Source organism: Panthera onca, chromosome D3, assembly GCF_046562875.1.
Source record: "Panthera onca isolate mPanOnc1 chromosome D3, mPanOnc1 haplotype 2, whole genome shotgun sequence".
NCBI classification, from domain to species: domain Eukaryota; kingdom Metazoa; phylum Chordata; class Mammalia; order Carnivora; family Felidae; genus Panthera; species Panthera onca.
In genome coordinates, this window is record NC_138350.1 from 76077636 (window position 1) to 76094049 (window position 16414).

Consider the following 16414-nt stretch of genomic DNA (forward strand, 5'->3'; position numbering starts at 1 on the left):
TTGTTAGAAATGCAAATTTAGGAGTCCCAACTCAGGCTACTGAAAATCAGCAACTTTGGCGGGGGAGGTGGGGGGGGGGGGGCAGCAAAATCTACGTTTGGACAAACCTTTCCAGGGATTGTGAAGCCCGCTCAAGTTTGAGAGCCTCTGCTCAGGCAGCACTGTCTCGAGAGCGGGGAAACTCTCAGTCTGAGGGAGAGGGCTTATCTGCCCTCTCTGTTAAATGGTAGGTCAGCCATAGTAGAAGCCTTTGGTTAACAATTCCTTTCCTAATACTTTGGAGATATTCTTTCTTGTCCCTCTGGCCCCCGTAACTGTTGAGAAACTTGTTATCAATCTGATTCTTGGTTTGGGGTGGGTAAATCCTCCTTTTCTCTGGCAATTTTGAATTTCCTCTGTGACTTCTGGTGTTGTATAATTTTACTGTCCTGAACCTCAGTGTGGATTTCTTTATTCTGCTTTGGGTTCCCTGTAATCCTTTAATATGGAGCCCGTGTCTTTCCTCCATCCTGGAAAATTCTCAGCAGTTGTTTCTTCACATGCCCCATCTTTGCCGTTCTTCCTGGTTATCTGTACCAGTAACTCCTCCTGGGTATGTGATTCCCTTTTATGTTCTGTCTTCACCTCTTCGCTCTTTGTGTTTTGTCTCTCTCTTGTGGCTGTACTGTGGGCTTGGCTCTTCCAGTTCATTCTTTTTTAAGCTTTTCATAATCAGCCCTTTCCCAGGTCATTGTGTCTGTGGTTTCAGTAATCGTGTTTAATTACTCATTGTTCTATTGGGTGTTTTTAAATTTGCTCGGTCTTTTCAGTTATTGTTATTCTATCATGTTCTTTTAATTTTTTTTATTTTTTTATTCATACTCAGCCGTCTGATCATTCTTCAGATGCATATTCCATATCCTCTTTCAGATGATTCTGTTATCTCTGGCCATAGGGGCACTAAATCCCCCCACATGTTATGTCTGTAGACTTTCCTCAGTAGTAGTTCAGTGCAGTTTATAACCAATTCAGTGTATGATTTGTGTGTGTGCGCTCATCTTCCCCCCCCCCCCCCCCCATGAGGCATTTATAAGTCCTGACCTGTATTTACTGTTAACTTCTTAGCTTGGGATCATGCAGGCCCAGTTAATGTAACTGTGGACTTCATACCCGCTTTGGTGTAGGCATAGAGTATGAATTCATTACAGGTCTGTTTCTTTTTGTTTTTCTCTCGTTTGTGGTCCTGGACAGAAGGTAAGCTTCCTTACAACTTTCCTGGGCTGGTGGGTAGCGCTTTCTTGTCCCCATGTCAGATGTAGATTTTTAAACAGGGAACTCTGTTCTTACTCCCTAGGTCATACAGACTGTAGGCCAACTTCTGTGTCCCAGCGTAAGGATTAAAGCCCCAGCCCAAGCACCAAGTCACGTCCAATGCCCGCTTCTTTAATTTTAAGTCTTCCTGCTTATCTGGAACCTAGAGTTTCTCTTTTTCCCAAGTTTTAAAAATACCCAGATTAGGGGCGTGGGGGGCGGGGTGGGGTCCCTGTCTGTGGCAGCTCAGCATAGCATTACTCTAAGTCAGTATGCTCTCTGTGTTACAAGCATCACCAGCGAAAGCGTTGACCAAGTGCTGTCCATGCTCGCTGCTCTTATGAATACCATCTCATGTTTGTGTAACGCTTTGTACTTCCCCGAGAACTTCATAATCAGCTGCCTTGAAACTCATAGCAAGCCCCTCAGGAAAGTAGGGAAGATGTTGCTATTCCCCATCTGTCAGAAGCTCACAAGGCTAACTGTGTTGCCATTCGTTCCAGAAAATATCAGAAGTGGGACCAGAGCTCCCAAGTGTAACCGGCCTCACCAGTCTCCATGTCAGACACGAGTTATCTTCTTTAAGGAGCTGCAGCATCAGCTGGACTAGAAGGACAGGAAAAAATTTAGCACCGACTTGACACAATAGGAGCAGAAATATCTCAGCATCTTATTTCCACCCACATATAGTCAGCGCCCCCCAGGTTACAAGTCAGATAAGAGAGCAGAGAGCACAGGCTGGGGGCGACGTCTTAAAACACGTTCCCCCCTGTCACTTAAGACTCCTGAACTCACATTTTAAGCCTTTCTGTAACATTTCCAGGAGGGAAGCAAAACCCAAAAACAGTTGCCGGGAATCACGGATTTTTGGAAATGGAAGAGCCTTCGACTTCATCTAGTCTGTTTCTTCTGCTTAACTGGGAAGAAATTCCGTAGTCGGGAAGTTACATCACAGGGCTAGCTGGAGCTAGAGTCTGCCTTACAAGTCAGGTCTGCCAAAGCCAGCATGACATAATGAAAGGACATAACTTCTCAGCTTAATGTCCCTCTGTCACAGTTAACCACAGCTAAGAACATCAGCCAGACACTTTTCTGCGCAGTCCACTCACTGCTCACAGTCATGGTTTATTCCCTCCTGCCACTCTGGGTTCTGCCCAGATAGCCCTTCCTCAGAGCTTCCTTCCCCGACCATCCCTACAAAATAGCCTACCAGGAACTCTCTCTCAGTGATGCTCAGTCTCATAGCATTTACCACTATGCACTCATTTCTTTCTTACTGCCTGTTACTCACAGTAGCTTGAAAGCTCCAGGAGGGAACAGGGGAAGAAATCTTTGGTTGATGTGCCATTATTTCCTTAGCACCTAAGAATGCCTGGCATAGAGCAGGCGCTCAAGAGATACCTGTTGAATGAGTCAGCAAAGGAACCACCAAAGAATGAATAAGCTTTATAGAAAATCTTAGTCTGTGATGGGATAGAGTGTTGGTGGAGCAAAAAATATGATAACGTCTTCACTGGCTTATCTCAGAACATTGTTATCCTTTCCTCATATTGGTGGCTGTCCAGATATTGACAAAATTTTTACCTTTTCTAGAATCAGAATTCACACATGATTTCATCAGATTAAACACAGCCCAAAATAAATAGGATATGTGGTCAAACCTAGCGTTCAGTGGAAAATCAAACGAAGGATAGCTTAAAAGTAAGGCCACAGGTCCCATAAATTGTCTTTAGAATGTTCTTGGGATATATAAATGCATTGTCTTTATCGCTGTTGGATTACAAAGCAGAACACGGACATGATTATTGTTTTCTATAAGAGTGGTTATTTTTGTTTTGGCTTATTGTTTGTGTGATTGTGTCTTAAAATAGTACGAAGGAGGGAAGCTTTTGTTCCTCACTTCTCTTTGCGAAAGTGTAAGGTATAAGGCTTGGAGTCTGGAGATACCCTACTATGGATCAGTGTATTTTATTAACTTAGCCCAAAATGATACCAGCAGAACTATTCTTGCCCAAGTTCATACTATTTGCTAAAAAAGCAGCAAGGTTTTCTGGATACGAGGCTGTCATAGTCATGCCCACGTGTCTGCAAAAGCCAGTCTTTTCTCCTTCATGAAAAAATTATAAGCCTTTTCAGTAGCCAGAAGTCAGAGCTCTGGCTCTCACATATCGTAAGCTACTTTACAACATAGCACGTAAAGAGTATCTAAATGACTACATTAAAAGGTTATTACTTCGCCAGAAGAGATTTCCAGAACTTTTGAGTAACAATAGCTAAGTCAGTTATCGAGCGCAATGCCTTTGGTACCATCACTCGGCTTCAGAGATGAGCCGTTCAGATTTAAAGAAATCCCTGCCCAAGACTACGAACTAGTAAGAGGCAAACCTTCTGACTCCCAAATCAAGGAGTTTTCCATAATGCTGTCTACGTGATTTTATATTCTTTGTTAACAGTATAAGTTCACTGGCCTTTCTTCTCCTTTTATTTCCTCCCCATGGTTTTAAAAAGCATGATTAGTCTTTTCAAAATGACCTCTATACGGTCATTTGGGGTTTTGTGTTAAAGAATCATAGTCAATAACTGTTATCGAAACGTACAGCAAAAAAACGAAAACAAAGATTATTACACCCTGACTCCCATTTAGACAAAAGTCACGTGGACAGTGTATTTGGTTTATGTGGGCATATCCCTAAATGATTTCTTGAATATCAACACAGTTGTTTTCAGGGGTGAAAGCCCCCCACTCAATGCTGATTAGCCTCAGTCATTTCTAGAATTTTCCCATGTGCTATGTAGACATTATATAAACTTCAATGATAATCTTGAGAGCGAGAGTTTTAAGGTTTATGATTCATAAAATTCTCTGAATGTTGGCTCAGTATACATAAAATTTCAAATGTATTATTTACATTATCTGTATTTATAAATTTATCTTCCAGGCTGTTCCTTACTCCAGAGAATTTAAGCAGAAATATGACTACTTTAGGAAGAAATTAAAGAAACCTGTGAGTAACAACATGTCTTCCAAAAATGCTGTTTTAGTCATTTGTAAGTTACCAAAGTTACTTCAGTGAGAACGACTTGTGTGTTACCTTTATGTGTTTACTAAAAATATCACCTTCCTTTCTCCATTGCATTTTGATCCACCTGGATCTTCAATCTGAATTTTCTTTTTAAGAGAAATGGTAAGTGAAGACTAACTTAGTATTACATATCAAATCACCTGAATGGTCATTTCTTATGTAATACGTGAAAAGATAGAGATGATTGTCACGGATATAAAATAATTCAGAACCTAATCGAAAAAACCTGGAGAAGCCTGTGTATTTGCCTATGGTCATTGGGATAAAACCTAGACCCTACTTAGAAAAATGTTCTCACCCTTCCCTTCAAATTCAAAACTATAGTTTTAATTATAACACAAATAGAATTTACCATACTAAATTGTGATGTTTGGCATGTTAAGACCAAGTGTAATTTTCAGACTAAAACTCTCTCTTGGGAAACCCTGTAAGATTTTTACAAAACTGGGAAACCCGACGAGGTTTGTACAGGTGGTTTTAAATTACAAAATTATATTTTCTACTGACACACCTTCCCCAGTTCTTCAACATTTTGTCTTCTGTTTTACTCTCTGACTTCACCTCTCTGGTACAGGTTTTCCCTGTTGTCTCCTCAATTTGTGTGTTCATGGGTCCTGCCCTGGCCTTCATTTCCTGGCTTCCCTCGGGAAGAAGGGGGTATTGGCCACAACTCCTGTCACCGCAGTGTTCCTGGGCCCCCAGCTATGGCCAAGGCACCGGGGATGCAAAGAGGCAGGAGACACAGTCCCCACCGCGGGGAGCTCCCACTTGGGGGTTCTGTTCTCCCAGAACCCGACTCAAGTAGCTCATGGATACTAGCCTTTGAAATGACTCAGATATGCACACATAAAATTACATAGTGTTTCTTTGTGAGGAACCTACATTTCCCCTGATAGTAGTGGAACTTTGTGGATGTTAGCCTGTCTCACTCGGGCACTTCCACCGTGGTATCTCCTGTGCGCCCCCCTTCCCCGCTGCAAATCCACTGTCATAGCAAGGCCAGCCCTGGCCCTCGTTTTGCCAGATGCAAATCCACTGTCGTAGCAAGGCCAGCCCTGGCCCTCATTTTGCCAGGCAGCGGTTACTCACAACTTGAGTCAAGTGCTTTTTCATTTTCGTATTTATGAACTGTGACCTTTGGGATGCTTCCCCAGAACGTGGCATGATAATCAAGGTCCCACTTCTCATGGCAACAGAAATTAGCCTTGTAGGCATCCTGGATCACACCTACCAGCTGGAAGCCCTACCAGGGTTGAGCATGCTCTCACCTCGACCAGGTGGGGATTGTTCTACGGGTTTTGATTACCCGGACTAACCTCTCTTTTTTTGACAGAAGCGATATCGAGAGTTGACCATATTTCATTTGCCGGTGGGTGGAGAAGTGCCCCCACAGTTGTTCATAAAGGGGGGAGGGGATGATTGTCCTCTACTCGGCGTAGTCTCTTGTGCCTCCTGTGTTGCTGGCTCCAGTCTGACGGCTGGCTTGCTGTCTGGGTGAAGAAAATCCACAAAGGGGAGGATCGTCATTGGAACTCTTTGTCACAGCTTGTTTATTTGAAGGCTGTTGTCATTTCTACTCTTTGTTGTTGTTTTTTTCTTTTAGAAAGTAAGGTGTATATTTACTGTATGATTACCTGCTTGCTCTCTTCTTTCGTGTAGGCTGATATTCCGAATAGGTTTGAGATGAAACTTCACAGAAATAACATCTTTGAAGAGTCCTATCGGAGAATCATGTCTGTGAAAAGACCAGATGTCCTGAAAGCTAGACTGTGGATCGAATTTGAATCGGAGAAGGGTCTTGACTATGGGGGTGTGGCCAGAGAGTGGTTCTTCCTACTGTCCAAAGAGATGTTCAACCCCTACTATGGGCTTTTCGAGTACTCTGCGACGTAAGTATGCCGCGTGCACTCAGGATGTGTCCCCCCCCCCCCCACCACCACCACCACCACCACCACTGAAACAGTTTTATTCGCAGTGAATTGAAACTTAATGGAAGAATATGTGGCTCAGTCATTCCAGATGAATTAACACCGTTGATTTCAGTCCCTGCCCCCGCCCCCTGTAAGTCTAGAACAGGTTCTGACTCTACGTGGCGAAGTAATGTACTCTGTGAACACCTAAAAATGAGTTTTCTCTTGTCATTTGGATTCATGTCATTGAAATTGAAAATGTGCTGGGTACTTACGGTAAAGAGCAAGAGGCAATTTTCATGTGTAACGTTATGTTGATTCAGGAGAATCTGTCATTGTCAGTTTTCAGAAACTCATCATCATGTTACGAACAAGAACGGTTTCTGAAGTTACGGTACTCAGAGGCAAGTGATGCGAACTTTGAGGACCCGTTCTTCGGGATCCAAAGGACCATGTCCTGGCCCAATAAGGGAAGAAACAGATTCTCCCTTGCACTAGGATTTCATCCTTGTCAAACATAGAAACTGAGGCAGATGTAGTTGCTTTTTCGGGTATCAAAAACACTAATGACTTACAAGGCCAGCCATTCCTTTTCCAGGCTGTGGAGTCTCCAAAGGCTGAGGCGAGATGCGAGACCCCAGTACAGTAGTTGTTGACTTTGCTGGAAGGCAGCCTGTGCTCTGAGGGACTTGAGTTCTCCCACACCGTCTACCTGGTGCTCTACTCTTGGGAGCTCTTTCGGAAGGCAGCTTCGGTGACCTCGGTTTCTGTAGCCAGGAATTTCCCATTTTGTTTCTTGTTGTTCCAAGTCCCGTGAGAAAGCCCCTGCGTGACATTGATGAAACCATTGAAGTGGAGGGCGGGGTGGGGGGAGGCGAGACCCTTACCTCTCACCCACATTCCCACAGAGACCCCCAGGGAAATCTGTGGGGCCCAGTTTGAAAGCCACTGATCCTCCAGATTTTGAGACCAAAGAAGGTTGATTAGATACATGTGAGCATTTTGAGGTTTGCGTTGTTGAGAGAGCCAAATACTGCTACCAGTGCCCTCGGGGCCTTTCAGGGCACAGGGGCGGTCAGACCAAGAGTCGGTACCATTGGAAAATTTTTAATCTCCAAACCAAAGCCTCTCAAAGGGATTAATTCTCTCCCTCACAGAGGCAAGCCACCGAACTCATGTCATTGGCAATCCACATGCAGCCCCTCTGTTATATGGTGTTTCTCATCCTCCCAAGATATTTGGCTGACCCGTATGAAGTTGACGTTTTTGTACAGCAAAAATGGCCGAATATCAACAGTTTCTAATGGTGTAAGTTAGGGCACGTGCCCCTCCTCTTGTAGACCTTAATCGGTCACAAAGGGGCTAACTAAACACGTTCTAGCTTATGCCTTTTCCCGTTGGGTAGAGAACGTTTGCAAGTGTCTTGGGGACGTGTGATGACGGATGGCAGAGGAGAATTCAGATTCTTGGATTTCCTCTTTTAAAAGTATGATGGCACTTTTCCTCTCTCTCCCTCCCCAAAGGGACAACTACACGCTTCAGATCAATCCCAACTCAGGCCTCTGTAATGAAGACCATTTGTCTTACTTCACTTTTATCGGAAGAGTTGCTGGTCTGGCAGTGTTTCACGGGAAACTTTTAGATGGTAAGTTACTGAAATGTCACGAAGTAACCAAAACAGGATAGGGCTGTTTGCGGCCCCTTATTTAGGCTTTGGATCTTTCACATCACGATCTTAAGCAAATGTTTCACTGACTCTCTGTAATTCAATAAATTGTTTTTATGGTTTGCCCATAAAAGACATGCTTTTCCCTGGTGTCAGGCTAATTTGAGCACTGAAGACATAGTATCTATACGGTTAAAACAAAAATTTTTTAAACTTACAGTGTGAAGCCCAAAACATTCTGTATCTGGACATTTTCTCTTTTCCAGAACAACTGTTTTGTGGTTTTTTGTTTTTTGTTTTTAGCAAGAGGTAGATTTGGTGACAGATGGAAAAGCTAATTGAACAGTTAATTAAAATGATCTAATCCATCCAGCATCCTGCTATTGTTCCATTTGTCCCCAAATTATTATTTTTGAATGTGAAGAGATTGTAAATAATTTCAAAGCAATGCCATAACTCGGCGAAGACCTTGACCCTGGGATCACTACTGAAACAGATGGTACAGAATAATCTCATTATTATTTAGAGCATGTAAGTCATGGAAGAAACTCAACGTACCGTCAAAGTTAGAAGTCCGGCTCCCTCCCTGGCTGGGTCTGTAGGCTTACAGTAGAGGCTTCTTTCGCATTTGGTCACCTCAAAAGTGCCCGTAAGGGGGCATTACAGAAATCTTCGGTGAAGAAAGAGAGTCAGAAATATTTCTGAGCAATTTGGGTGTGAAACAGTTGAGGACAGAAGGCAGAGAGTAAGATTTGAGGTTGTTGTAATTGCGGTAGAAAAGGAGATTCTCTACCGAAGAATTGTGTTAATTATGTTTATGGAACCTTAGACATTCCGGTAAATAATTGATGTCCCCTCAGAACTTTTTCCTTTAATATATTTTTGCTGGTAATTGCTAGATGATTTTGATCCTCTCGCTTCAGATTTTATTTTTGGTTGGGAAAAGAGAGTTTTTTTTTTCTGATTGGAAGGAAACTGCAGTCATTATTTATGTATATGCAAAATATATGAACATATATATGGTATGCATAAATATATTTTCATTTGCCACCTTGGAGTCATGCTATAGATTATTTCCCCCTTCTGAGAGGTCAGTTGAGTTATCTTCTGCCAAGTGAGAAGACATGCTTGGTTGCTGCAGAGAAATATAGAAAGTGGAAGATACCAGCCTGACCTCAGTGAACTTCTATCTGTGTGTGTTTTGGGGGTGGGGGGACCAGAAGAGTCAAGGCACTAGCAGACAGAACGGGAAGGTGGCCTGGCTTGGAGGGTCAGGGAGTGTTTACCAGGCTGTGCCCACACAGCCTCGATGGTGGCGTAGGATTTAAGTGTTTAGAAGCTAGGATCACTTTGGAGCCAAGGCTCAGTGGAGGGAGTAGCGGGAACAAGTCAGGGAGTGGAGGAGACTGCGGCTAAAGGGACAACCTAGTACTTCAGGAATTAAGAGCCAGAGCGCCCACGGGGTGGGGGTGGGGGTGGAGGGGTGATGCTCAGAACGTCAGTGCCCCTGTGGGCAGAGCATGTGCACCCTGCAGGTCAGCCCACGACACCCTTGTGTGGGTTTCCAGCAGGAGTCGGAACCTGCAGCAGAGGCCGGTGGCAGATCAGATGGGCCAGCGGGTCGGGGTGGAGGGGGAGAAGGGGGGCCCCGCGTGAGCTAGTCGGTGATGCCGTCTTGTCCTTGGGCAAGGCGAGTTGGGGTCCCTGTGGGACACACGAGTGGTGGGGGAGCCTTGCTGTCATCACCTTAGACCTTCATCCCCCGTCCCCTGGAAGACTGCACAGCCTCTGAGTGGTCTCCCTCTTTTCCGCTTGCCCCCTTCCCGGTTTTCTCCCGATTACTGCCAAAGCAGTTGCAGATGAAATCTTCGGCTGGCTTTTTCCTGGCCGCTGGGTCCACCCAGGCAGCAGCCTGACTCTCCAGCACCCCCTGCCGGCTGTGCTTGCCATTCCCTTCTCGGGCCTGCCCTCCCCAGGATGCCCTGCGCCAGCCCAGGCGCACCCCTGGCTAGTCTCAGTCCCGGCCCCGCCCCTTCCGGTGCTCTGTGGTCCTCCCGTTCCTGTGCCTTGTTTGCTCTGCAGGCTCCTGCTTGGCCTTAAGGAAGACCTTTTCCTCTCCCAGGAGCCTTTTGACCCCTCCCTGCTGTACCATCTCTACTGGTGTAACTGCCCCCCTTCCTGAGCCCCGCCTCCCCCCAGGCCAGGCCCCGCCTCTCATTCAACCTGAGGGCAAGTTTATCTTGGACTTCACGCTCTGATGCACAGCAGTATCAAAGCTTTGGAGCTAACCCACGGTTTTCCACCACATTGTAGGTTTCTTCATTAGACCATTTTACAAAATGATGCTGGGAAAGCAGATAACCCTGAATGACATGGAATCTGTGGTGAGTAAATACAGATCACTCCCAGGGGCCACCGCGCCTTCGAGAACTGTAGCTGAGACCATGTTGCAGTAGCAGGGATGTTTTGTGGGTGTTGCCATTCAGTGGGAACGGGGAGCGTTCTTGACTTATTCAGGAAGTTCATTGATCTCCCTAATTTTTCTGATAAGTAAACTCTTGTTCACATTTCCTGTAACCGTGGTGCTTGAGGTGGGTAGACCCATGTCTCAGCTCCCTCGCTCACCCGGACCTGGTTTGACCGAATTAAATCCCAAGGTCGTCGGGGGGCCTCACTGCAGCTCTTGCTTTCCATCGAAAATTGCTACTGTGGATGTTTAGAGATTCATCCGCTGTCCCTTTGTTTTCTGGTCTCAAAAAATGGCAAGGGGATGGGGCAAAAAGTAGATGAAGGGAAGAACATTTACTGTCACCCCCGATGTGGAAGTGACCGACGGAGGAGAGGGGAAGAAGCCACTTAGACAATGATGGGACAAGGCGCTGTATCTAGGCCGACCATTTTAGGGTTTGAAAGGCTTTTCTGCAAAAACAAAAGTGACACTCTTCTCCTAACATACCTTTTGCTTCTGTTTTTCTTCACATTTACCTGCACCTGCACCCCCAGCTCCAAGGGTGTGGGAGTTTGCCAGGGTGCGGCACACTCACGGGGGCCATGAGGAGGCTCTGTCCATTTGGGACATTTGCAGCTCTGCCCTCACGTTCTGTCACTGGATCAGAAAGCATCTGCAAGCCCTCGGCCTTGCTGTGGGGGGTGGTGACCGTGTCTCTTCCATAGTTAGGCGTACGAGCCACATTCTTCTTACCTACCACCAGGAGTTGCTGTTCTCATCAATCTCTGGGTGAACGGAGAGGCTGATCCGGCTGTGCACTTACACCCCCTCAGCTGGTTTTTCCGTGGGCGAGTTGCTAGACCTATCCGCAGTACCAGCCCCACATTTCTTTTCAGCTTTTACCTTAACTTGTGCACTGTGCTTTTATTATGGTATGATGTGGAGGCAAGGAATGTAGAGATTTCTTTCAGAGTCTAAATTTTATCCCACTGGTTGACAGTTGGGGCACACATTCTCCGAGCCTGTCCTGTCCTTCCCCAGCAGCTCCTGCGCCTGCCCCAGAGAGAGGAATCCAAGCCCTTGGGTCTTGTGTTCTGGCTTTGACACCGGAGCAGCCTTCCTGTTTGCTTATAGGACTTGCAGAGAGCACAGCAAAAGCACAGGAATGGGTGTTGAGCCATCGGTGTTTAAGTAGAACATTCTCTGTCTTTCCTATTTTCCTCTGATGTTTTTACCCTTAAAAGATAGGAAGTATGTGATGGGTATCGAGGGGGGCACCTGTTGGGATGAGCACGGGGTGTTGTATGGAAACCAATTTGACAATAAATTTCATAATAAAAAAAAAAAAAGATAGGAAGTATATTGGAGCGCCTGAGTGGCTCAGTTGGTCAAGCTGCAGACTCTTGATTTCAGCTCAGGTCATGATCTCACAATTTGTGAAATCGAGCCCCACATAGGGCTCCGTGCTAACAGTGCACAGGCACAGAGCCTGCTTTTGATTCTCTCCCTCCCTCTCTCTCTGCCCCTCCCTCTCTTGCACTTCCTCTCTCTCTAAATAAATAAATGAAAAAAAAAAAAAAAAAGGTAGGAAGTATATTGCTCTCTACATGTTCAACTTTATGATCTTATTTCTGCCAACCCAGAGCGGGTTGCTTCCTCTGTGTTTTACAGAGGACAGGGTTCAACTGCAGTCCCCTGTTACTACCAAAACGTTTGTTTGTTTGTTTGTTTGTATTTTAAAATGAAGGGAAGAGGAGGTTTGGAGCAGGGCAGGAAACATGCTAGCGACTAATAGAATTCTTGAGCATTCTGAATGGATTCATGTTAGAAGGACTTAATCATTTCAAGAAGTCAAATGCATTGGTATTTGGGGAGAACTTAATTTCTCTGTCATTTCCATAGGATAGTGAATATTACAACTCTTTGAAATGGATCTTGGAAAATGATCCCACTGAACTGGACCTCATGTTCTGTATCGATGAAGAAAATTTTGGACAGGTAGGTGCTGGCATCCCCAGGAATCCCTCTTTGATTCTCAGGGTCTTGGCTTCTTCACAGAAGGGCTGTGACAGGACTCCTTCACTAGACCATTGAAGCCACCTCGGAGAGCTTCAGATATTAGTTAATTAAGCACCTCTGTATATCAGTACCTCCTTGTCCTTCCAGGAAGCTAAGTCCCAAATCCTGCCTGTTCTGTCTTCCAGCAAAGTTAGAGATTGATTCTGAGGCCTCTGGGGCATGAAGCACACCTTCTCACCTAAAGCAAATCTGAACGTGAATGTTTGGGTCTTGGTTTTAGAATTTTAAGTACTTCAGAAAAATAGTGTGTTTACTTAGTGGTGTAAGTTCATGACCAGGATAGCTGATGTCTGGGGGGCCTTGGGGTGGTCTCTCTGCCTAACGGTTCTGCCGTCGTGGTGAAATTTGTCTGCTGGGGCTCAGCAGGCTCAGGTTTTTGTAACATTCCCATCTTGCTTTGCGCCCACATGGTCATTAGGCTGAATTAATCATAAAGGTCAATTTCAAAGCTACAGGTGCCTCCTTGGAACCTTCAGTTTCATCTTAAAGTTCCATAGGATGTGTTTGTGTTAAACCTGAAACATTTGATTGATTTGTCCCTGGTGATAACAGTGCTTGTAGGGAGGTTTTCTCAATAGTATTATCCGACCCTGGTAGCTGTCATTTCACAAAAGCCCAGAGATCGTAACTCGTCTCCCAGACCAGATCTACATGACCCTGAAATTCATGAGACGTGGAGCCCGTCTGAAGGATGGTCAGATAGAAAATGAAATTGATTTCCCTTACTGCTCCAGAGGTTATTAAAAGTATACTCTGCTCTCAAAAAAATGCCTCTGGCTTTATACATTGCTGTGCTCAGTTTTATAGGTGAAGTTAGGAGATCAGGTCCCTGCCCTCTTGGGTTCACAGCCTTAGAGAGCAAATACAATCCTGTAATTCTTCCACTTAAAAATTCTTTGTTGACCATCTTGTGACCTTCAGTCTAAATTAAAACCTTTTTTTTTTTAAAGCATAGCTTGTGACCCAGTGCTGCCCACCTTTAGCCTTGTCTTTTGATCCCTCTGTCTGCTCACCTTGACAACCATTGTGTGCCTATAACCCTGTCCCCAGAGATGCTTCCGAGCCTGATCGCTGTCTGTGCGCCGCCATCCCCATTCCTGCGCATTCTCACCCCCCTCTCTCCTGTAACTCTTCTCAGCGGGTCCCCTGATCGTTACCCACCTACTGTGTCCTGTGAGCCGACCTCAACCTGACGTCATCTTGGTATTTCCAGTGCTCAGCATGCAGCGGAGGTCTCCTAAATGCTAACCAAGCAGATGAATGAATAGCACTAACCTAGTTTTCTTTAGTTTCTTTCTTTCTTTTCTCTTCTTTAGTTAATAATGTTATCAGTAACAGAAACTCCAAGTGTGAGAAAACAAGAAATTGCTATGACTTCATTTTTTAAGCGGGACCTATTTAAGGGTCTTAACTGCCAATTTTCAAAGGGTAAACACGTGGATCATCATCCTGGAACTGTCTTCCTTTCGTTTTTAACACATGAAGGAAGGAGTAGAAATAAGGAACCCAGAAAGACTTAATCTTGTGTGTCGACTGAAAAAAAAAATTACATCCACTTATAGAAAACCATATGACTAACTTAAATAACACAGTTCAGAAGACATTCGTTATGCCAGAGTTAGAAAGAGATGCACTGGGAAAGCTTCCTTGGTTACAGTAAATTGGAACTGTTTCCACCTAATAAACAAAAACCAAGCACAAGACGTTTGGATTTTTAAGTAGTCTTCTAATAAACGTTCTGATTATCATTATAGTTCATATCAATTATTCATTAAAAACAATTCTCAGACCTCCTCTGAGGTGGTAGATTCTTCTGACTTTAGGACTGCATCAGGTGGAGTAACACAGTAATGAAAACAGACTCACAAGATGAGAGGGAGAAAGATCAGGTGCCCTGTTTGTTGAACGACTGCCTTCCCCTTTCAGAGTGCTAACCTGATTAACGGGGAACTCGTGTTCCCTATTTTGCATTCTGGGAAGAAATTTAGAGGGAATTAAGCAGCCACGTACTGGTCGCATCCCTCATTTCCAGTCCCTCCCCTAGCCCTGTTCATTCCAACTCCGAAATACTTCTCAGATCCGTCTGTCCTCCCTTCCCGTCACGCCAACACCCACGTCTAAGCTACCGTCTCGTCTCGTAGACTCCTAGCTGGGCTTTTCTCTCCAGCGTGGCCTCCTATAATGGCAGACTGGTCTTTTTGGGATGGACCAGTCGTCGTGTCATTCCTCTGCCAGAAAGATAAAGATCCAGCTCTTTGATTGGCCCCATGAGGGTCCTGCGTGGCCTTGCCCCATTTTCTCTGTCTTCAGATGGCATTTTGCATCACAGAGCTGTCCCTCATGCTCTCTGGGTCTGGTCTCCTTGGACTTCTTGAGCACACCAGGTCCCTTCTCGCCTCAGGACCTTTGCTCATGGTGTTGCATCTTTTGAGAACATACAGCCTCCTACCTGCAGCTCAAACCTCCCTTCCTCAAGGGAACCGACCCTGACCCCCGGCCATAATCCTTCAGAGTATGTCCCTGTCTCCCTGTGGCACGTAGCACGGATGTCTGTGCGTTTATCTGTGTGATTCGGTGGCGGCATTGAGTGCAGCCTGGTGGCAGCACTGGGTGTACATTTTGCTCACCACTGTGTACTCACCCGCGCAGCGTCTGGTGCTGAGCGGGTGCTCCAAACAGCGACTGAACCAGCATGGGCCTCCACCAACGTGCAAGCCTCTCCCCTCTCCCGGCCCTCTGCAAAACTGGGCACCACTCGTCACCATTTATTGGAACCCAAGAGGAAGCTCGTGCCTCCCTTGTGCCAAAACACAACGGCGAGAAGTTACCACCCAAGCGGAGTGCACACGCGGCGGGCCGTCCTCGGTGCCATTCGCCGTGTTTTCCTTCCACAACTGGAAACATCGGGCCGCAAAGCTGGGTGGCAGCCGTCGTTTCATGGAAAGAAACTGCAGCTGCTGTCATTACTGTGCAGTCTTTTCACCCTGGCTGGCGAGAATTTGGAGCCGCTGGTTTCTGGGGCCTCCTATGAATGTTGCCACTGAACAAATTTCAGTTCTTGGGCTGTCCTCCTGTGCCAAGCAGGAAGAATAAACCATGCACTTCTGCACAAGGTGCACCCATACCCCGCAGGAGAGGTCACTTTTTCAGAGCTGCAACGAGTAGCAATTCTTCATCGCCTGCTCCGCAAATTAGCATCTGATCCAGTGGTTTTGCAGAGGCGCTGGAAGGGTGGACTCTTAACAAAGCCGTGCAGGAGGGAGGGGAGCAGAATGGCAGAATGGGCAGCAGCCCGCAGGAAAATTCTTCGGGGCCAGACATACGTTAGGTGTACATTCTCAACTGAAGGGATAACACCCCGGAGGGGGTAAAATCTAGTTCTTAGAGAACAAGAGAGTCTCAGCCATTACAATGGTTTGTGGCCCTGCTCCCAAAAGGCCACACATTATATACCACAGGTATACTGTGAATCTGTTTATTAAGCTTTAATGAGAAGAAAGGGGCAGGGAGGGGGTCTCAAGGGGCTCTTGAGGGGTCGAGCATGAAAAAAGGCTGAGAAAGTAGTCAAGAGCACATTTAGTCCCTGCCCTCCTGGAGCCACCGTGTCTGAACTTACTGTGAAGTGGGGGGAGCTCCGGGAACAGAGCAGCTCAAGACGCTGGTTAGACGTGTATGGGCAGAGATGGAGGCTGGCCCGAGAAATCTCCGGGCAGAGGGTCAGGCAGGTGCCACCCCCCGGGTGTGGGCTTCGCGGTCAGATGAACTTAGGCTTCACCCTGGCTCTCTCCACTTCCTGCGGAGTCCCCCCGCTCGGTGAGAAAATGAAGGTGATGGCACGTGCCTCTTTGGCACAGTTTAGTGATAGCCCCTGTGGCGAGCCTAACGCTGTGCCTGGACCACAGGAAGCCAACTGCGTCTGGCCCTTGGAAGCCGGTTT

The 16414-nt window shown here is 46.0% G+C and overlaps 1 protein-coding gene across 10 annotated transcripts in view; it reads left to right on the plus strand.

Moving 5' to 3' along the window:
• NEDD4L (NEDD4 like E3 ubiquitin protein ligase) overlaps positions 1 to 16414 on the plus strand; it is a 341415-nt gene that overhangs the window by 304761 nt on the left and 20240 nt on the right. For all 10 annotated transcript variants that reach the window (XM_078435202.2, XM_078435204.2, XM_078435203.2 and 7 more), the window contains 5 exons: positions 4230 to 4295; positions 6033 to 6262; positions 7807 to 7928; positions 10263 to 10333; positions 12301 to 12396. In XM_078435202.2, the coding sequence (XP_078291328.1) occupies positions 4230 to 4295; positions 6033 to 6262; positions 7807 to 7928; positions 10263 to 10333; positions 12301 to 12396 (585 nt within the window). The remainder of the gene's footprint in view (positions 1 to 4229; positions 4296 to 6032; positions 6263 to 7806; positions 7929 to 10262; positions 10334 to 12300; positions 12397 to 16414) is intronic.